This window comes from Lissotriton helveticus, chromosome 1_1, assembly GCF_964261635.1.
Source record: "Lissotriton helveticus chromosome 1_1, aLisHel1.1, whole genome shotgun sequence".
NCBI classification, from domain to species: Eukaryota; Metazoa; Chordata; class Amphibia; order Caudata; family Salamandridae; genus Lissotriton; species Lissotriton helveticus.
The window spans coordinates 808,437,774-808,464,092 of NC_136057.1; the positions used below are offsets into that span (position 1 = coordinate 808,437,774).

At 44.4% G+C, this 26,319-nt stretch overlaps 2 protein-coding genes across 4 annotated transcripts in view; one reads left to right on the top strand and one right to left on the bottom strand.

The window, feature by feature from the left end:
• The window catches only part of DOCK4 (dedicator of cytokinesis 4), a 1,604,094-nt gene that overhangs the window by 1,259,627 nt on the left and 318,148 nt on the right, over positions 1 to 26,319 (top strand). For both annotated transcript variants that reach the window (XM_078674485.1, XM_078674490.1), the window contains exon 32: positions 7,255 to 7,340. In XM_078674485.1, the coding sequence (XP_078530611.1) occupies positions 7,255 to 7,340 (86 nt within the window). The remainder of the gene's footprint in view (positions 1 to 7,254; positions 7,341 to 26,319) is intronic.
• LOC144817731 (uncharacterized) overlaps positions 17,124 to 26,319 on the bottom strand; it is a 135,368-nt gene continuing 126,172 nt past the window's right edge. For both annotated transcript variants that reach the window (XM_078674508.1, XM_078674498.1), the window contains 4 exons: positions 18,968 to 19,006; positions 17,681 to 17,769; positions 17,453 to 17,515; positions 17,124 to 17,347 (listed from right to left, as the gene is read on the bottom strand). In XM_078674508.1, coding sequence (XP_078530634.1) covers positions 17,266 to 17,347; positions 17,453 to 17,515; positions 17,681 to 17,769; positions 18,968 to 19,006 — 273 coding nt within the window. In that variant the 3' untranslated portion in view covers positions 17,124 to 17,265. The remainder of the gene's footprint in view (positions 17,348 to 17,452; positions 17,516 to 17,680; positions 17,770 to 18,967; positions 19,007 to 26,319) is intronic.

Sequence of the window (26,319 nt, forward strand, 5' to 3'; positions counted from 1 at the left end):
TCAACGGGGGCAGAGAGGACGGTGGCTGGGCCCAATGTAGATGTAATAAACCGGTTAAATCATTCGGCTCAGCGTGTACACAAGGGGGCGGGGGCGAGCCTGAAGCAGGGCAGTGAGGGAGCTGAGTTTATAACAGGGCAGTGCGGGGAGTTGGGTCAGTGGCGGGACAGTGCGGGGAGCTGGGTCAGTGGCGGGACAGTGCGGGGAGCTGGGTCAGTGGCGGGACAGTGCGGGGAGTATTGGGACAGTGCGGGTAGCTGGGTCAGTAGGGGACAGTGCGGGGAGTGGGTCAGTAGTGGGACAGTGGGGGAGCTGGGTCAGTAGGGGGACAGTGCGGGGAGTATTGGGACAGTGCGGGGAGCTGAGTCAGTAGTGGGACAGTGGGGGAGCTGGGTCAGTAGGGGGCCAGTGCAGGGAGCTGGGTCAGTTGGGGGACAGTGCGGGGAGTATTGGGACAGTGCGGGGAGCTGGGTCTCCTGCGGGCGTAAAGTGAGGCTGATTTAGGAGGAAGGCTGAGAGGGGGCTGAGTAGGGGCAGAGCGGGTAGAGAGGTCAGCTGTTGTAGCAGGCAGGGCAGTGGTGCCTGGACTTAGCAGAGGCAGGGAAGACCGTAGGGCCTATTGGGAGCTCTGTGAAACTCTGCCCCTCCTCTGCTGGCCATGCCCACCCCACACTCCACATCCTCACATAAAACCAAACCAAGTTTGTCTGCTGCGCCCCCTGCGCCCCACGCCCCCCCCCCCCCCCCACACTACATTGCTGAAGCCAACTTTCCCTGGCGCACCTTACTTTTTTTCTTTTTTTTGGGGGGGGGGGAGGTTATTAGTGTAAACTCCTCTCTCTCCTCCCTCCGCTCTCAGGCCCTCTTCACTCCCACTGTTGTTTCTTCTCAGAGGTCATTAGCAGCTGATGTTAAATAGATGAATACACCCCCCCCACAGCCTGTCTAACAAACCCCTCTTAATTAGGCGCTGACCCTGGCCTTTTTTTCTGACGGATGGGGGTGGGGGATGGTTAATGATTTAAGCAACAAAAAAAACTTCTAAAAAAAAAAAAACATACTAGTTTCTCGACCCCCCTCTGTCCTTTGACTGCAGAGTGGGGGAGGCGTGTCTCCCGGCCATTGGGAGCGTGGCACGGAACAGGTAGGCCCCAAAATGTACCTTTCGGTGGGGGTGGTGCGCAGAGTAAGTCTCCCCCTCACCACACTTCCATTTTCCCTCCCACTGCTGTTTATGGGGTGCATTGTGCCTTGTGATTGTTTTGCAGATACTTGTTTGTGTTCCTACCTCCCCGTCCTTCCGATACCTCAGGGCCCCTCAGACAGCCTCCAACTCCCACAAGTTTAACTGAAAGTTCAATGTACCGGGTGTGGAATCCTCGAGTGCTCGCCCTCATTTACTACCCACCATTACACCTCAGACTCACTCCTTCTAGACGTTTCCATCAATTCGCAAACTGTTGTTGGAGAAAAATGCAATGGCAGTTTACTGACGTGTGACCTGTGAAGTACATGGTTACCTGCTCTCCGGAATGTAGAGACGTAACATGTGGACGCCATATTTGTTACTGGTGTACTTTACTGCATTTCCCCTGGTGCAAAACTCCCACCCTGCACACACACGAAAATAATAATTACAACATATCCTTTCTTGCTCGAACTTCCTACAATCTGACATATTGCGTTTTTAAATAGTCTATGTCAACAAATATTTGCATTCGCTAAAGGCTGACACTTGCCAATACTCTCACAGTGAGGCGGTTGGACTAACGGGTTCTCGTCGAACCTTCGACGCTGAGTAGGCCTCCGTCATAATTCGCGAATTTCCCTGGTCGCTGCCGGTCGAAACGACCTTCCACCCTCTTCTTCCCCCCTCCGTGCTGGTGTGCACCAGTTCTCGGACCGGATAAGAATTAAGGAATATGACTTCGTTCGAACTACCCACCTTCACCGAATTGTGTAAACATGGTCCACTTTTTTAGGTTTCGCCTGTCGAAAGCTGCGCAAGAAGCGTTTCGCGCAGGCGAAATCTTATGAGAATAATATGTGGGCTTTGTTCAGCCTCTGTCTTCCATTGGCTAGCTCCATAAATGGAGGCTAGTCATTGGAAGAGAGAGGCGCCCGTCATTGTGCGAGGCGATTGGTGGACGTTCCCGGCGATTTATTCTCATCCTGCCCTTTGACAACGTCATTGCGGTGGTGGGCGGTTCCTATATTTTTTTTTTCAAGCTTTGTTTTTGCCATTTTTAAAGTGTCGTTTTCAGGGGTGGGTTGCGCGATGTCCCGCTCTCCATTCCCGCCCCCCCTCCCGCTGTTCGTGTGCCCCCTCCCTCCCCCCTCCTGCTGTCCGTTCCCGCCCCCCCTCCCGCTGTCCGTGCTCCATGTGACTGCTATTGTCGGCGGTTACTTCCCTGGCTGTTCGTTTGTTTGGAGATTGCATTAGTGCTGTACTCTTAATTCCATCTCAGGGACAGCATAGGTCTATGTTCGTTTATTTACGTTCTTTTTTCGGAATCTGTGTTTCCGAGGTTATTAGCCTTTCCTGTACTCTTCCCCCACCCTTGTGCTCCGCCTGGCGGCCGGGTTTTGCTCCGCCGTCCGGCCGGGCACAGCCAGCCACTCTTCCCCCGCCCTTGTGCTCCGCCCGGCGGCCGGGCTTTGCTCCGTCGTCCGGCTGGACACAGCCTGGTGTTTTTACCTCCTTGATTCACGGACCGGAGCGGTCTCCCGTTTGGTGAATCCTTTCCCATTGGCAGTGGTACAGATCCAGAGGGGATCTTGCGTGGACCAGAGGTGGTGTGTTTTCAGGACGCTACTACATAGAATCACGGTAACAGCGTATTACGCTGCCTTAACTTTCCTTATGTTGGGGAGATTATTGGGACGTATGACTAATATTACCAATTATATGTAGATGACCTGAGCAGACAGCAAGATAGAGACTCGCACTTCTCTGCCCTCTGTCTCTACAATCGCGATCTGCCCGCTTTTCCTCTCTCACCCTCTTTGGATATTTTACTTCGTCCTTGCCTTCTCTTTATTGCCTTTTTCTCTCCCACTCCTTCTTTTCCCTCTTTGTTTGCCTGCAGTCATTCTGTTCTCTTCTCTCTCCTGCCTCCCCTCTCGCGCTTTTCTTTGCCTCCTACTTTATTCCTCTCTTTCTCCCTCTCTTACTGCCACACGGGCCTGTGCCTCCTTGAAGGGCCCTGCTTGACACACTGCTCTTCCGGTTGCAACACACAAAACCTCCTCCTTTCAGTGGAAAAGACTAAGGTTTTGTTCCTGAAGCAAAAGGGGGTCTCAAATCTATGATTTTGCTTTTATTTTTTGCAAGCTTAAGATAGTCAGCGGGGTGGGGTGACGCCGGCCTCCTAAAAACGGGCCTTGAAATGATAGCTCTGTTCTGTGGCCGAGGCCTCCTGATTTGCATGAAAACGCCTTGTGGGTTTTAATGAGTGTCTGGGCTCGCGGGCCTCAGCCCTGGAAACCCCACAGTGCACATACATCTTGTAAGGAAAGATTAAGCTAATGGCAATGTAAATGACAATGCCATTTATTTATCTGTTTTCAAAACCAACACATAAATACAAATGTTGTCATTTACGATGCCAATAGCTCTAATTTTTCCAAAGGCGAAACCATTGCATTGTAAATGCTTGTTTATTTACTTGTTACATAACCTTACTACAAGTATCAATAGATGTACAACCTCTGCAGTGGTCTTTGCATACCATACAGCATTTGGCTATTCCTGGTCCATCTCATAAAGTATTTGATACTGCATTACTTGATTAATATGTTTCTTATCTATTCTTGTTTAACATTTTGGGAAATCTAGTTCTATTGAGATAGCTTGGTCCCTCATTATTAGAGCTAATTCTATGGCTAATTTTAGCCCCCAATGACCACGTCCCTTTAATCTTATTACCTAATATTCTATACAGATATCAAAGAACCATGACTGTATAAACATATTGTCAATAGGGCACTGCTGTTTCCCATAAAGAAAGTTAGGGCTGCTGTGTCATCCTCTTTAAAGTGGCCATTTAGGCATACAAACCCTAACTCAGTGAGAAAACTCGCCATTTCCCTGTCAGCCACGAACTGTTCACATTTTGATTTGTGTTGGAAATAGCGTAACATTCTAGCATATCTAAAACCACAAAATCAACCTTCCTTGGATCTAAGCGTAGGGTAAAGTCCAATAATAGGAGAAACGGGTATTCCCCCGAAAGCTCTGTTAGTTCTACCTGATCCCTTTGAAACACCTTTCTCGACTCCTTCCGAGAGTCCTCTTGATTTATATAAACATTCACAACTATCAACTTTTTTTGCCACAGACAGCCCTCATAAAGATCCAGTGAGGAAGCAAATAACCAATCGCTACCTGTTTTAATTATTTTTGCCCCCTTTATACTTTTTTTAGATACCAGTGTCCATAATCCTCCTTTCACTCGCCCAGGTCCCGATTTGGTTCGATCTTTTATAAAATGCATAAAACCATTCTGGTGGAACTCCTCACCCGCCAACCATGTCTCCTGGAAGCAAATGATCTAATTTCCCTCCCATAAATGTGAAAGCTCTTTTGTTCTTATTAGATTCTTTAATGCGTGTACATTCCAGGAGACAACCCCCAAGCCAGCTGCTGCGTCGATTCCCTAATCTATCTGTCCCCTCCATGAAAGAATACTCTCCTTATCAATGCAATCAGTGCAAACCTATTGCGTAAATGGATCAGATCTATCAAACTCTCCCTTTCCATGCACAGTGCACATTGAAGGAGGTTTGTGTCCTGACAATTGCTGCTACGATTTAGCTGAGAAGTGATCATAAAAAACTAGGCTTCGTAATGGGCTCGGTGGGGTCTTGAACTGGCATGTGACCTACTTTTTCCTCTTGGGCGTTGAACATGTTCAAAGAGGCCAAGATGAGTCGAAGTGCCTTCTAGATGCCATTATTATGAAAATTAGAGGTATTTGCTCCTTGCAGATGTATGTAGATGCTACATGCCATGTATAATGCCACCTGGCTTCACTATGTTTTTGTTTACATAGATACAGGGGACAATCTTACTTCGTGGCATGGCCCGGATCTTTTGAAATATTGACACTGTGTTGGCGGAGTGGAGATAAAAGTACAATAACAAAACAAAATATACTTTTATATATGATAACCGTGTTAACCAAAAGCAACCCATTACATTTGTTTAGCACCCGTGATGACTTTTGTATTGTTTTGTTGGATTATAATGAAATTTACAAATCAAGTTCTGAAATGTCAGAAAATTGAAATTGTAACTCGCGACACAAATTCAATTTCCTGCAAGGATGTTTGTAGAGCTGGCTTCTTCAATGAGTAGCTTGTGATCTACTGGTGGCTTTCAGCTACATGTAAGTAGCTTTCTTATGTGCTGCCTATCCTTCTCAATTAGAAGTTTGGCTTGACTGAATTAATTTGCTTATATGACCCTCATCAGAGATGTTCCGGTAGTTGATATCTCTTGTGTGGCCATGTTGTCATCCTTGCATACTTTTGTTAAACATACCTGCCTCACTGATCACATATGCACTGACAGGTACTTTGACATGACTGTGTTGCATGACTTCCTTGCTTAGGCGGTACTACTCAGTCCCACCACCCACTGAATATTACTGTGGGGCCTGCTCATAAGGTGGGGAATCTGTGCTAAGAGGTATCCATCAGAATGTATGATGGTGACATTTCTGGTAGATTCACATTGTGCCATTGAATGAGAAACTGTTTATTCAATATGAATCTGTATTTTGAAAACTCATATGCTGGTGTTTGGAGAAAATAGAGGAAATTGTCAAATATATTTGAAGCTGGTGATTTGAATGATAAATGATATAGTGCTGGGGAGACTTATTACTAATATTAATGCCTTGATGCCAGGGGCATTGCAATAATAGCCGTTATGTATTACTCATGTACAGTCCATTGCTAATTGATAACACATTTTTTTATATTACTGACGTAACATTGCCTGATGAACTTAGGTGGTCGCTGCTGGTAATCTTGCTTGGGGGAGGGACGAAGTCTTGTCTGATGTGGTCACAAATCTAATCCTAATAATATTAGTAGCGCAGGTGATTATCATTGAACACATGTAGAGAAAAGATTGTAAAACCCAGTTATAAAGGATATCAAAATTATACCACAAATTAAATTATTAATACAGGTGACCTGTTCCATGACACGGGAGTGATGTCAACAATGACCAAGTATGAAGTACATTGTTGCACAGGATTGGTTGAGGGAGTCGAACTGCAAGCATGTGGTCCAATATTGGTATTGTGAGAGCGAAGGCTGGTTGGGAAGCTGTCAGTTGAACAATTGTTGACTGGGGCAGAAGTCCTTTGAATTCAGACGAGCTTGCAACAGGTGAATCAACTACTACCTCTGACAACTGGGCCCTCTCACTTTATTTTAGGAGCATTGGTTGGAGTGAAGCTAGACTGTGATTTAGAGTTCTGGGGAAACTGCAGATACTTTGAAACAACCATGTGTCACAAGCCAATGGTTGGTCTAGAAGAAAAAAGATTGTAGTAGTTGGGTCTGACCCTCACGGCTGCACAGCAGTGCAGGTAGTTGGCCCCACTGAGTCACTGTGTACTTTAGTAGCCATTGGATGCTGTGTTATAAAGTGGGCGCTCAAGGCATAAGTCAGAACAGGCTCACTTGATACTTTGCCTGATGTGACATAACATCCGTGCTTGCTGCCCGATGAACCTGCTTCCATGTGGGTCTGTACGCGAGCACCTGCCGCTTGCACCCCGGCTCTGCCTGCTCCTGGCTCCCCAGTCTTGGAGCCCATTTCCATAAGAATGCTCATCCCAGTTATCATGCAGGGAGGCTCGGGAGCTTAGGTGCTTGTTATTTTTCTCCGAGCAGTGAGCCTCGGTAGAATGCCGCTGGTTCCGAGATGTACCCTGCAGGAAGAATCCAGGCGTTCGAGCCGGGCTGCACGCTTTTTGTTCGAATCCATAAATAGATAGCTGCTGCAGCAGCAGCAAATGTTACTCTGCCTGTAGTTTAAAGTCACATTGCTCCTTTTCGAGGCGCACTGAAAAGCCTCTTTCTGAGTCGCGGCTGCTCGCGACAGATGTGACCGATCTGATAAATGACAATTGGCGCCGATGCTGAGGCTCCGCTTAGCGGTATCCCTCCGAGGCACCCCGGAGAGGAGCGACAGAGACAACAGACGCAAAAACCTTGTTTGTGCCTATCTTTCAGGTTGAAGCCAAGCTAATCGACAAATTGGATAGCTTGATGTCAGAAGGGAAAGGTGACGAGACGTACCGCGAGCTCTTCAACAGCATGTGAGTATGCCATTTAACCCCTGCTAACTTATGCATGCGCGAGATTAGGCAGCGCCGCCGCAGATGAATATATATTTTGCTTCATGGAAACAGCTGAGACCTTTTCCTTCCACGCACAGTGTGAAATGTGCCAGTGGGAACTGCAGGGAAACGCGAAATGTCTGCTGCAATGTGCTTAGCGCTTCCGCTCGCTGTTTTGTTTGGAGCAGTAATTGGGGACTGCTGTGCATGTTATCTGAAGGCGCGCTCTGTCAGCCATCCCCCCTCCTCGAGACGCTAGCTTTGGGAAGGATGCCCCTGCGGTGGGCGGGTTGGAGGTTAAAGTGCACCGCTTGCAGCAAGGAGATGACAGCAATGCATGGGTATTTGTTTTGCCAGGCTGGCTTTTCCGTACAGTAGGTTGAAGTTACAGTACATCCCCAGATCCGAGCGTGCAGCGTGTTTGCGTTTCTGAATGCTGGTGGACTGGCTGTGTGCTTGCAGTGATTGCGATTAGCCGATTAATCGTCAGCTTGCCCCCGGATCCCCGGTAGCGCGCTCGCGCTCTGTAGCGCGTGCGGTGCAGTGTGATGTGTGAGCATTGATTCCGAGCGGCTGCAGCCCACGCAAGCTCGGGGAGCAGCGCACAGCTCTGTTCTCCAGTGCATCGCTGTCCCTGCGGCCATGGGTTCGCCCTGCAGGCTCGGGAGGCAGTCGGGAGAAGGGCGCACAGGCACCGAGCCACAAAGAGTAGCCTGTGCTAAAATATGAGGCGCGCGCAGTAAGCATCGCTGTCAACCCGTCGAATTAGCAGGCATGGCAAGGTGAGGCTGCTGCGGGGTGATTTCCCTCTTTATTTTCACTGCATTTCCTCTTGAATAACCCCGAGTCTAATCCATGTTTGTTGTGTGCATTTTGCTACCTTCTCTGTTTGGGATATTTCTTCCTTAAATGTAATGGTTTGAGGTATCGAGGAGCAAGGGCCCCAGCCTCTCCTTCCTACTGGCAGCGTCCTGACAAATGTAAATGTTTTTTCTCAAACCATTGAACCAATTACCGCCCTATCGCAACCATTTTTCTTTCTATTTCTTCAAGTAGCTCTTTTAGAGCAAACCTTTGCCCGCGCTGTTTTAGCAACATATTTATATTCATAAAGTGTTCCTCCGGCAGGAGGCGTGTGTCCGTGGGCCGGGCACTGGGCAGCGTGGGGCACATGGGCAGCGTGGGGAGAGGGCTAGGTCTGCGGCTTCGATCATTTTAGGACAGTCACTCCAGCTGTGCTTTTAGTGGAAGGACCGAGATTGGCAGCGCATGGTTTAAATGCAACAATTATGGAAACAGCTCGTTTTCGTCGCCAATGTCTGTTGGAGGCAAACTGTTGCTAATAGCCTTTTCCTGATGTCTCTGCAGGGCGGGAGGAGGTTTGGTCATTTTGGGTAGGCAGCGGGAGGAAGAGTGAAGCCAAATTCCGGCATCTCTGCGGTATCATTGGCAGCAGGTTATTTTTAGTTTCTCACCTTATATTTTGTGGATTGTGTTCTTAAAGTGAAATCGCTATACGGCAGTACCAAGAATCAGAGTATGACCACAGGGCACTATGGTTTGTATTCCGGCAAACGGCAATGGGTATTTTACACTCCAAAAGCCAATGGCAGTAGGGAACGGGCTTTTAGTGTGTACTCTTTGGGTAACGGGATTGTAAATAAGAGCGCGTGTTAGGGCTCCTTTAACGATCAAAAGGCATGTTCCCTCCTCTTCTGTTTCAGTTGGTGCTCGGTATTTTGCTAGGTAAACATTGCACGCTAGAGGTGGCTGCACGCGCACCTTCTTTCCAGGCCCCTCCACTGTGTAGTGGGTACTTTTTGAAAGAGACCACGCAGGTTGATTTTGGGTTGTGGTCATATATACAACATTCAATAGATTGAAGAGCCACACATTCTCCACCCAGGAAGGCGTGTTTGATTATATTGAAAAAACTTAGTCCTGCAAAAGTGTCTGGAAACTCCAAGTGATGAGGTGTTAACTTATATATTTCTTTTTTTATTCTTAATGCATTGCTTTGCTTGTAGGCCAATGGTGTTTGTAAGTACCTCAGGTATGTCAGAAAAGCCATTGTTGGGAGCTGAGCATTAACAAACTTCAGGACAGACTGGAAGTGCACACTGGTTTCTGCGCTTAGGCCCTCGTTTGCACATGCAGGTGACCTGGGTTTGGTGCATGGAAGACCAAGGAGTAATTCACTATTCTTCTGAGCCAGATTGTGTGGCGTTTCTCGAGTAACTCGTTGCAGTGAATAAGTCCCGTTTCAACCGCAGACAGGGTTGGTGTGATGCACCAGGCCTATGTGCATCATTATGCAGTATGGCCTAGCAGCGGCCCGGTAAGGGAAGGGTGGTCCAGGCATTCCTGGCCTGGAGCACACCTGTCATGACAAACACGATATTAAACCCTTTACCACAAGGGGCTTTATCAATCCAAGAGCATGGAGCTGTGACGGAGACATCTTAGAACAGCAATGTTCAAGAAGGTCATTAAAATGTTTGTAGACTTGAAATAATCTTTGAAATGCTAAAGGTGTTCATATGTAAATAGGTAATGTCTGAAAATGCTTCCCTGGATAACAACAACTTGTTCACACGTACTTTCCCCGAGAACCGTGGAGTTCAACTGAGATCTTAAATCTGACCCTCACAATCAGACATCACTGGCATGTCCATGTGAGCACATGCTTCTCTTAAATTACCTGGCACCCATTTGGAACCCATTTATTTAAAGTTTTGGTGACAGAAACATACCATTTGTAAGAGTTTCCTATCAGAGGTTTGCATGGACAACACTGACGGTTACTGTGGGAGCAGTTGTTTACTTTTCTCTGTTTAAGGTTGGTTCACTTCAGATCCAGTGTGACAGCCTCGCACTAATCTGAACAGGACCACTGTCACCCTGCTGTACCTTTTAAATGAGCTAAACTTGGATTCTTAATGTGTGCCCATTTTTCTTAATACTATGTATTGAAAGATCCTGTATTATCTGAGAGCACCTATTTATAACGGGAGTCCATGCGGTTTTACTAGATGGTAGGGGTCGCAAGTAAAAGTATGCAGCCTTTATAATTACACGTGTACCTCCGTGACGTCATTTGCTGATTGAACACAATCCATCAATGTACAGGGGTTCTTGCAGTGTAACCTTTTGTCCGAAGCAAAGTTGAGACCACATCATTGATAAGACATATTGAACAGCTCATTCGTAGATATATATTTGCTTTATTTTTTAACATTGGCCAAGTGTGAAACAGCATCTTTTGCAGCTTTCCATCGGTTCTGTTTGTTTTTGCATCTCTCAAAGATTTAGCAGATATGCTGGGATCTTTTTTTTGTAGTGCAACATGGTAGTTTGTAAATCTTATTGAATTCTCTTTTTGAGACCTTGAGTTTCATTTGGAGCATCGCTTTCCCCCCCAGATGTATCAGAGTTCACAATTCTCTTTACAGAGGTATCCTGCACACCAGGGGTCTTTATTCCGACCATCTCCCTTCCTGTTACACATGTCCTCCGGGAAGGCCGGCGGCGCAGACTGGGATTGGCAGTGTTCTGCTCCTGTGCATGCCTGCGCTTAGACTGTACCCTTGAGTGTTCTGGACAGGCACACTCGGGGAGCTTGCCGCTGTCCACATTTTGGCAGACTGCATCAGAGTTGTGCTGGCGGTGACCGACAGCAGTTACCTCTTGATGACATAATTGCCACAGGGGATGTTGCTCTAGACAGACTGTACATGTACCATTGTGTGCAAGAGACACTTACTGATGCCCCGAAAATTCCGCACGAGTGAACTGGCTGTTTCTTTGCTGTGTGTTGCCTTTCTGCCCTTATTGATCTCAATGGCTGCTTGTTAATAACAGTGGTAGACATACATATTTGTGCCATAAACAAACATTTCAGTGGTTAGATGTCAGTGATTATCTTAACATTCTACGTGACCTTCACAATCCAACAGAAACTCTAACTAAAACCCAAAACGATGTGTTGTACTGCAGCTGACTAGTTGTTCTTCACATTTTAATTTAAATGTGTTAGAACCATCGTCATGGATTGGTAACAGATTAAAAGAGCACGTTAATATTTGTAGGACTGCGTGGTTTTCCTATCTTGCCTAGTATGATAATTGCTTGAAATTGTTCTTAGAATGGGAACTGGAGGTTTGAATGATTAATACGCATGTTGAATGTATTATTAGGAACCTGGCTTTGAGAAAATAGTCTGGCGTCTCTGAAATGCACAGATTTATGCAGGAGCATTTGAAGTTATACATACTCTTAGACAGACTGCTTTCCGACGCGAGTCCCTTGCTCACTTTGTCATTGGATTCAAGCTAGCCTGGCTGATAATGGGTGTTACCCCAAAACCGGTCCCAGGATGCTTGTTTCTGGTCTAGGGAAGACCTGGCATGGCATCTCGGGCTGAACTGTTCCCATGAGGAACAGGGTCAAGACTGATTAGTTTATGGCTGGGTCTAAACTGGAGTGGCGAAGTGAGCTAAAAAAGGATGATTGATTCAACCCAGATCTAATAGTGACTGGGGGTGAGTGTCTGAAAAGTTTCAGCGCTCCATCCATCATCTCCTTGAGTTTGCTTTGTTCACCCTAAGTTGGCAGGGTATGCCCAGACATGGGGCCCCTTGCTCACTTTGCCACTCAATTCAAGCTAGCATGGCTGGTGAGGGGTGTCACCCTGAAACCGGACTCAGGATGCTTGTTTCCAGTCCAGGGAAGACCTGATTTGGCAGTTCAGGAGGGACTGTTCCCATGAGGAACAGGGCCAAGACTAATTTGCATATGGCTTGGTCTGAACTGGAGTGGCGAAGTGAGCTAAAAAAACCAATGATGGATTCAACCCAGATCTGTGACTGGGGGCGAGTGTCTGAAAAATATCAGTGCTCCATCCATCATCTCCTTGTGTTCGCTTTATCCCCCCAAATAAAACACACATTAACCAAGCCAGAGGGTCCAGTTTGTATCCATAGTACATTGCATCTGTGTGCGCAGCATGAAGATGTGTTCTGTATAGTTTGTGCAAGGTTCCATATGCTGAGGAATGATGTGTACTTGTTAGGAGTGTGATATTTCTTTTATGTTGTTATGATTTGATGGGCAGAGTTGGTGTTTTTTGTTTGTTCTATAAGACCTGGAAGTATCAATATGTGACATTTTTCAAAGTAGCTGTGCAAGTGGTTATGGTGAAAGTGCCTGGGATTGAGTGGTGATGGAGGTAGAGTCTTTGGTGTTGACGATGCCAAAAGATCAGTGGTGGTTAAAGTTGCTGTTTGTTAGGGGTATGAGGATTTCTGTGACAGGACTTTGATTTGCAGTGGTTTAATCAAGGTGTGTTTGGAAGGAGCTGAGGTGAAGGCGGTGTTGGAGTAGGTTTGGTGTGAACAGCATTGGGAGGGATGGAGAGGTTTTAGCACAGTTGTGGAGTTATTGTGTGCATGTTGTGGCTACAATGTTTTTATGTCAGTGGTGATGTGACAACACAGGAGAATGGGTGAGGATAGGTGAAAATGAGTGGTGGTTTGAGTTGATTTGGGTTCTTTGTGGGTATTTGTGTAGGCAGCAGAGGTTGAGTTGTCATAATGGAAGCCGTCAGTGGTTCTTACAGTGACCACAGGTCTGTGGTCGTGTGAGTGGCACTGGGTAAGAGCTGGTTATGGTTGATGTGGGTGAACTGTGTTGATACTGGCTGCAAGCTTTGGTAACTTGTGTCATTGGTTGATTGGTACTGTGAATGACAGTGAATGGTAAACAACCTTTACAACGAAACTTTTACAACGCACTACCATTACAACCAGGTCATACAACGCAAACTATTACAACCAATTGCGCTGGGGGGCGCTCTAGGATAGGGAATAGGTTAATTTACTATCCTATAACCTTCCCTAGTGTCCACGGGGACTGGAGTTGGAATAGTAAATTAAACTATTCACTATCCAACACCCAAAAGCACTATGCGTTGTAATGGACTGCGATGTAAAAACCGCGTTGTAAAGGCAGGCGTTGTAATAGCCTGCGGTGTAACGTCATACATCCACAGTGAATTAGTGGTTTTGCAAAAAAGCATAAATGTCGGCTACTGATAGTGTGAATGGCTGTCGGTGAGTGGTGATGATGGTGATTGTGCAATTGTGGGGATTGTGAGTGGCTGGGAGATTGGTGACTAGAGGCGCTCTGTATCGGTCATTGAGGTAGTGGAAGTTAGCTAGTGTGTTGAGTTCGTGAGTGAGCGGATTTGACAGAGTGATGATAATTGTGAAAGTGAGAGTGGCTGTGTTTTGGTGGTGTGAGGGACTGCATCATAGGTGGTGAAAGTGGCTGTGGGTAAGCAGCAGTGTAAATTGCAGTGATGTGTGGTATTGACTACTCGTTGTTAGGAAAATTCACTCTAAGAGTACTTTTGGAATTTTGTAGATGCATTGAAATCTGATTTCCTTGACATCCTTCTAAGATAATTGCAAATGGGGTTGACGAATGTTCAGATCGCCAGTGATTAGAGCTTGGCAGGTTAGATGGATGGCGCTGGTACTGAAAGCATTCAGCTGAATGAGCGGATAATGCAGCGGTTCCAACTGAAGGGTACCCCCCTGCTGGTTTGCTTCTGGCAAAGCTCTTTGTGCAGGTAGTCCCTGGTACTAGGTTTTTAGCGCTATTAGAGGGTTTGGTGAAGTGCAGATGTGTATCTTTCTAATTTTCTTACTCTGTTGCTGTATAAAAATTGCTCATGCCACACAAATGAACGAAAACCATGGCACCAATTGGTAGTTCCACAATAGTATGAGCCAGTGATCACATTTTCTCCATGATGTAGGAGTGGTGAAATGCTTGATTAGAACTGGTGATTAGAATATGTATAATAAGGTCTGGACTCTGGAGAGCTCACTATTCTTGTTTTTGCCCAATAACCTTAGTGGCAATCCAGCATTACGTATATAAACTCGGAGTGAAATATTAAGACTCGAGCAGCCATAATTAATATAACTAATAAAGTTTTGATGTAAACCATGCTGTGCGCATGTACGTGCGTACCTTACTTGTCTTCACACATGCCTGTCTGATAGAAGCCTGCATATGAAATAATTGTTTTCTCAGTTGGTGACTGAACCATCTTTTTTTTAACCTTGCTAGATAGGCAAGTTTTTTTTGCTTTTCTGTGAATTTGTAGTTCCCATTCTGAAGGATGAATCGGGTTACACTATAGTTGTTAACTAGCATTCACATATCTCCCAGCCTGCCTTTAGTATGGCATCACCGCTCATTTCGGTAGTTCATGGGGGCGGCTTTTCAAATGTTTCCTTCACACTATCCCAGCATCTTACCCCCTGAGAAAGACACCCCTTCGTGAGCTAATGATGTACACAGGCCTGATGCATCACCCTACTTGTCGACTGCTGAAACTGGAGTTTTCATGTTCATTGCAGTGAGTTATCCAAGAAACTCCACATATTCTGCCTCAGTAGAATAATGAATGTCACAACATTCTTCCCTGGAAAACAAAAACTTGTTCACTCTTATTTTATCTGAGAACCGTCGAGTGCAACAGATTTTAATTCTGACCCGCTCAATCAGGCATCACTGGTGTGCCCATGTGAGTGCATGCTTCTCTTGAATTGGCTGGCACCCATTTGAAAATGATGGATAGTCGTTGTACCCTCTCCAATTCTTCATTATTATTTTTATGTATTGGAGTCCAATTAGACCTTATCCTAAATGCGGTCTATCTGCAAACTGAAGAAACCTCACTAACCACACACATCCCTCTGCCCTCATTTCATGCTGTAGTTACCCATTCATTATTAATTTTCAGTCCTGCAATACTTGGTTGAAGCTATGGAATAGTATTTAAAAGTGCTACTTTCCTTTGAAAAACACATTCTGATGCAGAATAAAAAAATATTACTTTGAGGAAATCCAATTCCGACAAACAATAGAGGCCCATTGACCCGAGGAAAGCAGTTATCCTCTCACCTGTCTGAAACAGCTCATGTGGACGATGCTGTATTTACCTAATTGCGTGTGTTAAAAGGTCAGTTTCTAAAAAGAGCTAGCCTTTAGGTACATATTTATTGTGGCTGAATCGTGGTGTCAACAATCTTGCACCATCTGCGGTGTCCCTCAAGGCTCATCCCTCAATACCACCCTCTTCAACACCTACATGACGCCTCTAGCCGACTTTGTCAGAACCTACAATATCAACATCACATCATACGCCGACACGTAGCTCATCCTCTCACTCTCAGCAGACCCCGCCACCACCAAGACCTATTTCCACACTGCATGAAGAACGCCGCAGCCTGGATGAATGACAACTGTCTGAAGCTCAGACAAAACTGAAAACCGACAAAACTGTGCTGATCTTTGGCAACCAGGCCTCCCTCTGGAATGATACCTGGTGGCCCACTAAACTCAGACCCAACCCCACGCCATAAGACCACGTCCGTAACCTCTTCATCATCCTGGATAACATACTCCTTGTGAAACAACACATCAACTCAGACTCCTCTGCCTGCTTCCATGCTCTCCCCATGCTCCTTAGAATCTTCAAATGGCTCCCCATAAGCACGAGAAAAACCATCACGCAAGCCCTATTCACCAGCCATCTGGATTAGGGCAACACACGGTACGTAGGAACCTCCATCAAAATCATGAGAAGGCTCCAGACAATACAGAACTCAGCGGCCAGACGGACCCTCAACCTGCCCATGGACCCACATTACCCAGCACCTGAGGAACCTCCGCTGGCTCCCCGTCCAGAAAAGATGGCAAATCAAACTACTGACATGTTTGCAGAGCCCTCCACGACCAAGGACCAATATACATGAACTACCATCTGATCTTCCACCAACCACCCAGAAACCTTCGCTCTGCCTCCCTCGCCCTTGCACAGACACCATGCATCTGCCGGAGCCACAGCGGAGGCCACTTCTTTTCTCACCTCACTGCCAAGTCCTGGATTGCCCTCCCTCTCTGCCTCTGAACTTGACCCTCACTAACGGACTTCAGAAAGAGACTCAAGACCTGGCTTTTTGACTAGCCCAACAACCCAGTTCCTGGATACCCTCACTGGTGATAAGCCACATTCTACAAGTACTGGTTGATTGATTGTTTGATCTTGGATATTTGCTATAGGTAACAGAGGCAGGGGTGTTTCTCAGCTACTAACCAGTCTGTCTGTCTGGATATATCAGGATGCTATGCCTTCACACTGCAATCTTGACACCAGCTCACAAACTGCGTTCATCGTAAACTGTAGCTGCCGCACTGCTTTTCCAGTGATGTGCACTTATAATCTATGAACCCCTATGCCAAATACTGAGGCAAAACATTTCTCTGTTACTGTAAGTCTACAGAGGGCCGGTTCACTGATATGTGTAAATTTATCAGTGTACATTATCGCACTATACAGTTGTTGTCAACACCAATATATATATATATCTTGTTTTCCCTACACAGAGATCATGGCGTGCTGAACTTCTGTTCAGGTTAGTTACCTGATTACAGATACTATTAACTTACAAAATGGTTCCCTCAGGGGAAGCTTGAATAGAAGCCTTAGCTTCCTATCCCAAAGAAATACAAGTGGTCTCAAGCAAATAGTAAAGGACAAAGTGTTTAATGAATACCCATATACTTGTGTGTTAATAGCCTGTGCAAACATAGGGTATAACCATTTACATGTGGTACAAATACCTAAACATACAGAGCTATATCAAAATCAAAACGTACGTGCTCTTAGTGGACTGCGCAGTCTTAGTGGATGATGTGACACTTGGTGAACAAAAGTGAGCACTGATACATTTACAAGAAAACACAAATCCTGACTTAACACTGCACAAATTCGTAGTTTAGGGAGTCATGAATTTAGGGTTCCACCCCTGACAATCATTCTTTAAAGTCAACAATCAACATGTCGATGTTTCAACCCCAAAGTTTCAATTTGGAACGAAGTCTTCATCAGGACATAAAATAGTAGATGCCTACAAAAATTAAATCATAAAGACAAATGATAAGGATGAAAGAATGTGTTCATGTCAACTAATAAGTCACAATATTTAAAAGCTGAAGATAACATGTAACTTTACCTCTTCTTTAGAAATATGTATGGAATGAAGAAATTCTGAATGAAACAGAATGCGCACGCCGATCTGAAACAAGGATATGGACATGGCTGCCATCAAAGAATAGTCCAAAACATGATAAAATCACTATAAAAACTGACAAGTCGGGGTACATGTCAGTGTAAGGCCAAGGGCAAAGACACAAGTGAGGAAGATATCCCTACTGGGTTGAAGCAGGATAAACGTACTCACCTTACCTGGTCCTGTGCATCTGCATTTAAATAGTCTGTTTCACGCAGCATGCACATGGCGACAACAGACTGAGCAGCTTGTGACTGATACTGTGAGACATGGAGAAGAAAGTACATTCAAATGTACTGGCGCTGTGGCAGAAAAATTAGGTGGGTCCTTTAAATAAAGGAACATGCATTTGTTGTAAAAGTCATTAGACTCAAAAGGGCATCATACTATAAAAAAGGGCATAATATATAAACACCACAGAAATGGAAGAAAGCCCAAAACTAACCCCGCAAAATGCACTTCTATAGTTGAGGGCACACTAGGAAAATAAGCATTTGCAATGCAATCGGTCTCGCCTTTGGGACCTTCTATGTATTTAGCTATGCAGCACATTAGCTTGGGTGCTGAAACATCCACTGTTCTTTAACATGGAGGGACAGTAAGCACCAAACTGCTTGACATGCCAGGAATGGGAACAAATGCAGAGAAATATTGCCTTTCAGCGGGAAATTGTATAGTCCAAAGCTCTGTTTTTAATATAAAATCAGGTCCTTCAGTGGGCATATCACTGAAAATACAAGATTTGAAAAAAATATTATTGTCTACGGGTGCTCGTGGAAGACAATTTCTATGTGGACTGGAATCTAGAGAATGCTAAAGTGTTTCTGGTATTTTAACTTACCTCTACTGGTTGTTTTCTATAAAGACAGTTAAATAGAGGCAGTTGAACAAGCAGAAAGCAATTCTGGGATTTTTCTGACCTCTACTGGTCGTTTTCTATTAAGACAGTTAAATAGAGGCAGTTTAACAGAAAAAAAAGTCCCTAAGCGGAAGCAGACACGTCCTAGGGGTGATCTCCAGAGCCCACAAAGTACATACACATCTAAGTATATACTTAAGTATATAGTACAAGAGGTTTCGAATGCTCGACTAAAAAGGGTCACAGTAGACAGCTACCCAGGAGGCCGTGAATCACCAAACTAGAAAAGAGATAAAAATACTAGTACTGGGGGCCTTGAACATGTCAAAGTCAATTAGGCCCGGGGAAATGAATGAGAGGTAGGACGTGAGCCTAAATGAATACCACATACAATGTAAGCATAGATATTACATTCATTGTATACATTGTAACATGGAAGTTAAAAAATGGTGACCTGTCTTCAATTCTCAAGTCTGTTCAATCCCTAAGGATACTGAGTTGCCCCATTGTTTGTTAGTTTCCTAATTACAGATACTAGTTCACTCTCACAAAGACGACACCCAGGATCAAGCATAGAATCACAAGCAAGCTCCACTTACCCTCAGAAAATGGCTTCCAAACATGCAGGCCAATGAGTACTGAGGAAGGAAAAAAGATGCATTTTCTAAAGTGTAATAACAGCATACATATGCTAGAGTTTTCTTAATTTATATCAAATAAATGAACTCTGAGAAAGGACATTTTATGTGACATGTTCTCTATTCGGATCTATCATATATATTTGGCAAGACTGAAAAGGTGTTTATGAACTGTTCTTGCATAAGAAGCAGTACCAAAATTTAAATGTACCTTATTAAATATATATCAATTGTAGGTCTAAAGTAAAAGTGTAAAGACAGATACAGTACTTTATTGATGTAATACACACAAGGAACTACTGAGAGCAATGGCAATGCTGGCTAAATGAAAACATGAATGCTTGCCTTACACCCCAGTGTAGGTGTCCTGATATTCTGCTGATGGACAAAGAGATCATTGAGAAGGTTAATGAAGAAAAGTTAGTAGGAGATGCGCAGGTAGTTAACAGGAGAGATGTTCTCTGCTGGGAAGAGGAGTACATGCCTTTCTCGATATACTGTATACTTCTTTTCAGGAGTATGAGTTTACTATGTGGAACAATCTTCCTGCAACAGTAATACTTACTAAAATGTTCATCTGGTTTCTTGAAGTTTTCCTGTAACAGTAAACCAAACTAAAATATTCCTCTTGTTTCATAAGCAACATAACACGTTCCTTTATAAAAGTTATTATAAAATAAATAAGGGACTTTTTAACTGTATTTAATAACGTTATTTAGGTTCTCTAATTTTCATCCATACGGATTGTAATTTTGATTTGACTAGTTATTATTTTTACTCAAGCTGCCCAGATTCACTCGCCACTTCTTTATATTCACATGGTCGCAAAGAATTATATAACGGCAGTTTCTAAATGCTGACTCCAGCACTTCCAAATGCACTGGGATGTTGCTGTATTCTCAAGGGTAATTTCTCATCGAGTCAAGGCAGAAGGGCTGGCAGGTGGTAAGGGGGTTGCACCATTCTACAATATAAAATGGGAGGGGCTTTTCATACATTTTAATTTTGAGTCACTAGCGCTGAACCATTCTTCACTGGGAACTTTCTCTTCATATAGCGCTTCATACAGTTTCTTCATTTTTTGAACGTTTGAATGGAGCAAATACTGAAGTTTTAATAATGGAGTTGTTGGCCTGGACTAAATCCCAGTTCAATGGCTCACAAGCATGGGTTCCTCTTAGAATCCTACTCAGGAGGCCAAAAACCTAGCAGCTCCGTTTTTATTGTAATTTCAGCCCAATTCCTCAGTTTAAAGCAGTTATAAAGTGAATAAGCTTTCACATTCCTTTCTTACGGAAAATCCTCCGTCTTCTGCAAATTAATCACCGACTAGAATTAAATTGAGAAGTGGTGATACATGCTCCGATTATTGTGGGCAGTCCGAATATTCAGTCACTTGACAGTCAGTGGCTACAATATGACAACCTTGACAGCAATCTTCTAACTCCCAGTGGCTCCACTTTGAGTTACATATTCTCCGTCTCATAGGTGGGGTGAGTCTTGCTCGGGCAGGGAGTGGTGTCATATGACAACCACTTATGTCAGTGATTTTGACTCCCAATGCTAACTATACTTATTTGGGTTTGGGTTTGCAGCACACTGTCTGCGTGACCTGTTGCTTAGAATACACATAAAGTGGGCTTTGAATCAGCCCCTTTCAACCATTGGCTTATCTGGATCAGTCTCTTTCAGCTGATGCATGAGACACGGTCACTCATATCTTGGATCAGCCCTGGGTAGTATTTCTCCCACCATCATGGTTTTCTCAACTGTTTATTGGTTTTGATGATCTGAAGGCTTCAATAGTTAATGGAGGGACAGGCAGTAATTGAGGTCCAGTACACACAGTCCCTTAAATGTTCAATATTCTAATACAGTGTGCAGTTTCTATCCAATGCCAGGACTCACACCAAATGGCTCTAGGCAATTTGTGGTCAGAAGAAATGTTTATTTATGAGAGCAAGAGCCCTCACACACTCAAATGGTGATATGCTCATTATTGGGCTAGCTCCTCGTTGGGCAGGCGCTGCAAAACTCAATACGCCCCTGAACAGGGGCTTGTTGCCGGAGATCATTTTTTCGATTCTGCCCTGTGTGAGTTAACTTAATTCTTGCTCCGCTAAATAAACACTTCTTCTGACCACAAATTGCCTTGGGCCATAAGATGTGAGCCCTGGTATTGGATACGAACAGCGAGACGTATTATAGTATTGGAACACCTGAAGGCTGCACCATGATCCAGTGTATATGCATGTAGAGGCACTGATCCCTTAGTTGATGACAGACTTTTCTAGACTGAGGACTACGCTTGTTCTCCCAATCCCTTGAAAGTTTCAGAGACATGAGACAGCAGTCGCCTCTCTTCAGTGTAATTCTTACTAGAGGCGGATTCATGTAAGCAAAGCAGCTGGCTCGAATTGCCTCCTAGTTGAAGCATATTAGCCCCTGGCCAAATGCTCTCCTTCTGGAATTTCTTCTGGTTAGAAACGTTGTTCTTACAGTATTCCCTAATAAAAATTACTTTTTCTGCTCAGGGGAATGTTTTGACTCTTAGTTTATTAGGTTTGGAGGTGTGTGTCAGTTACTCTGCATTTGCTCTAGTGTTCTCAGGATGTAAATGCATCTCCTGTAATTGTTTAAAACATATAGATCCCCTTGAATATATTTTCTCCGATTTTTATTTCAAAATATTTTGGTGTTTCAGTTTTTTTTTGCAGAGTTTTATATAGCGCGAACTAGACCCGAACCAGGTATCAGAGCGCTTTACATAGCACCAGTTACGTTACATGAGGACGGACACACATTCATTTTAGGCACGGGAGATAAAGTGATTTCCCAGAACCACAGGAGGTTTTGGCGTCGTTACCGAGACTCGAACCCAGATCCGAGGTCGAGCGCCCTAGCCGTTAGGCCAACTCCTCTCCCTATTTATTTTTCCCAAAGTTGATTGTAAAAGGTGATGTTTCAGAAAAACACTCTATTCACGCTTAGATTGTGAAAGAATCAAGGCTTGGCAAAGCAAATAGGCCGGGTTTTATTTGGATAGCACGTGCAAGCAGTGGTATGCACACACAATTACAGGGTATTCTGCCATGTGTCTGTGCAACCTTCCTCTTTCCGTCTCTCATATATCTGTTACCTGTTTTGTATATCCAAAACTTGTAGTGCAAATAGGGCAAAAACATTACACTCAGAGAAAGGGATGCGTTGCACAAAGACATAGCCCAGAACGACTGTGTGCATATTTGAATGCTTGTGCTTGCATATTTTAACACAATCAAGACACAATAAAGCCAGACTGATTGCCTTTTTTTCAGTGCAAGATCCTCTGCTTATAATATACATTGAGCGGGATTGGAGTCCGCTACCATCAACCATTGCCTTATTCAAACTCTTTCATCTGTTGACTTCAAGTATTGTCAATCACATCCCCACAGGAATGTCTCTCTCTCTCTCTCAAAGTCATTTTATTTGCTGTTTGGTACATTATTCCTTCTCTTTTTTGCATTGCACTTCTCGAGGAGCGATTTTACATCTAAAAAAGAACACCCACAATCACGCTTTCTGTCACATTAAGTTCTTTATCCCACACATGCATTGAATTCTGAAAGCTATTTTTTTTTTAACTATAGCAGGCATTTTCTTATAGCCATCCCGGGGTGAGGCCGTCACCATTTGATGATCAGAAAGCAATTAGCATGCATGTGTAGGAGATGTATACACGTTAATACGTGGGAACTTGATCAGAATCACCAATGCAACAACCACAATATAAATACCACCACTAATTGTACAACACTTTTATACCACCACCTCCAATAGACCTTTTATACCACCACCAGTTCCACACAAACACCACATTGCCATCACTAAGAACACCAATAGTGTCATTACCCCAAAACCACACATGGCTTTAGCTGCTAGCACCAATACCCCTCCAATATAACAGCAATTGTACCACCAATACCAATAACTCTAACACCACATGCACGACAGTACTGCCACGAATACTACTAGCAATGTATCTGGCTTCAATGTGCCATCACATAGAACCATCATTTCTGCATGCCTGTATTTGAGTGTGTGGATACTTTATACACAGACTTATTGCCATTGCAAGTGCTTGTTAAATGAAAGTGTTAGTGCTGCATAAGTGTGTCCACACATCCTTTCCGCCCAATGTGCCTCTTCACTGAACATGTGGTCTGAGATGCCTCATTCAAGCACCAGACCCAAAACGACTGACATCAAATTATGGCTCTACTTCATATTGACTAAATACCAACTTAACTAATACTATTCATCTAAAAAATAACAAAATCTTCTATGAAGTATTTAGCATATTGTTTGAAAAAAATTAGCTGTAACAAAACACGTAATTATAGAAGCATAGAATGTAAGGGGGAGCATAAGGACGAATTGGAAAAGTGCCTCACAGGGCTCCCAAAAATGTGATGAGAAAGGGGTGGGGCCGGGGCAGGGCATCCCAAAATAAAAATCTGTGGTCCTAGGAGATGAGATTGAATACCTCACAGAGATGGCATAATGAAAAGAAGGGCAAGTTAAGCAGAAAAAACACTGGGAACAGGACTATGGGGGCCCAGGTGTATAGGGTCAAATGTGCACGAGATGTGAGGAGGAATCTGAGTACTAAGGCAAAAGAAACCACACCAAGCTCCTGAAAAAGCAAGGGGGACTGAATGGAATTTGAGAGGGAGAACTCCTACGCCGTGAATTAAGAAAAGAAAAGATATCCGAATTTAACCTTTTGAATGAGGAGGTCTCTGATGTGATATGGTGTCTCAGAAAATTACGAATTCAGCAACCAAATATCTGAGCATTAGATTGACTTCATCCCTTACTGAATGGTAGTCAGCCAATGTCCTATATTGTTTAAGTAAGGAAATCAAAGTGGGGAGGAAGAGGTGGTGCTAGGTGGCACCGAGGTGGGCACGTCCTCCTCTTGCTAAAGTACATGTAATCAGAAAGGGTCCACCTCAAAAAAGGTTTTTTTTTTTTATGTGTATCCTGTTGACCTTGGGATACACACATTTGGTTAAAATACCCCTCACACACCAAAAGGGCCCTTGGTGTCATGCTTCATCATCGGGGTCTTCCCGCCCGGCTACCGGACGGGGCAGTGCTGCGACAAGCGACTACGCTGGAGCACCTTTATAATTTGTGGGTGCTATGTGAGTGAATGGAGTGAGTGTCAGTGGGGTCAGGGGTGATAGACAAGTGATGATTAAAAAATACCTGGCCTAGTGATACAAAAACTATTTAATAAACACTGGCTGGTATTGTTAAAACAGGTGGTGTCGGAAAGGGTAAGCGGGTTAATGGGCTTACTTTCCTGTGTGGGTCGACATGTTTCGGGGCGACATGCCCCTTCGTCAGGACCGGGGTAAGAGATCCCCCTGTCACTCACTGATGTGTCGCCACAATGGGTCTATTTACAAAAAGGTGAAAAAAAGGGATCAATGTGTATGCATATATACTTTATATTAGTCACACACTTCCCTAGCTATGTAATAAGATACTCATGTAGTATGCCTGAAAAGACAAGAGCATAGTATTACTAATGCGCGGATCCCAAGGCGCTATTTCTTAAATACCTGTAGGAAAAAGAGGACAGACATACATATAGCAGTGGTCCTGCCTTGGGAACCCAAAGAAGGATCCATGGTTTTACATTGTTAATCACACACATAGACAAAACTCACACGCTGTATATAATCACAATATAGATGCAGTGGTTGGGTAGTCTGTACTCATTTTCAATAAATACTTATTATGATGAGGAGCGATGCCTCATGGGCCAACACTAGATCGAAGGGTAAAGTAGGGGTCCAACTGTAGGTGGAACAAAAAAAATATATAGAGAGGATTGGGTCTTAGTATTCTGATGGTAAGTGTGCTAGAGTTAAGTTGGTAGCATTCCATTGTTTACTGGTCCTCCCCTGCCGGCTATGCCGTACTTACTCAACCCCGTCGGTGACCTGTTGACAATGGCCACCGCAGCAGCTAGATCACGGCGAAATTTCTTGAGCACAGGTGTCCATAATCACCGCCCCTTTCCCTTATTATCCAATTAACACAGCTATATAAACACCCGTCCCTGCCTCTATCCCCATTACCACGGAGGCCACGGACGAAGGAGGAAGCACAACGAGGCCGGGGTTGAGTAAGTACGGCATAGCCGGCAGGGGAGGACCAGTAAACAATGGAATGCTACCAACTTAACTCTAGCACACTTACCATCAGAATACTAAGACCCAATCCTCTCTATATATATTTTTTGTTCCACCTACAGTTGGACCCCTACTTTACCCTTCGATCTAGTGTTGGCCCATGAGGCATCGCTCTTCATCATAATAAGTATGTATTGAAAATGAGTACAGACTACCCAACCACTGCATCTATATTGTGATTATATACAGCGTGTGAGTTTTGTCTATGTGTGTGATTAACAATGTAAAACCATGGATCCTTCTTTGGGTTCCCAAGGCAGGACCACTGCTATATGTATGTCTGTCCTCTTTTTCCTACAGGTATTTAAGAAATAGCGCCTTGGGATCCGCGCATTAGTAATACTATGCTCTTGTCTTTTCAGGCATACTACATGAGTATCTTATTACATAGCTAGGGAAGTGTGTGACTAATATAAAGTATATATGCATACACATTGATCCCTTTTTTTCACCTTTTTGTAAATAGACCCATTGTGGCGACACATCAGTGAGTGACAGGGGGATCTCTTACCCCGGTCCTGACGAAGGGGCATGTCGCCCCGAAACATGTCGACCCACACAGGAAAGTAAGCCCATTAACCCGCTTACCCTTTCCGACACCACCTGTTTTAACAATACCAGCCAGTGTTTATTAAATAGTTTTTGTATCACTAGGCCAGGTATTTTTTAATCATCACTTGTCTATCACCCCTGACCCCACTGACACTCACTCCATTCACTCACATAGCACCCACAAATTATAAAGGTGCTCCAGCGTAGTCGCTTGTCGCAGCACTGCCCCGTCCGGTAGCCGGGCGGGAAGACCCCGATGATGAAGCATGACACCAAGGGCCCTTTTGGTGTGTGAGGGGTATTTTAACCAAATGTGTGTATCCCAAGGTCAACAGCTATATTGTTTAAGGACATAAAAGATAAGTCGCAGAAGTAGAAGGGAACATTCATATTTGTGCTGGGCCTTATAGTGGAAATAAGAGGAGTGTAATGTCAAGGTTGCTATATGTATTCCTGTTCTTGCCAGTTAATTAGAGAAGAGTAATTTAGAAGACCTGCAGAAATCCTCTG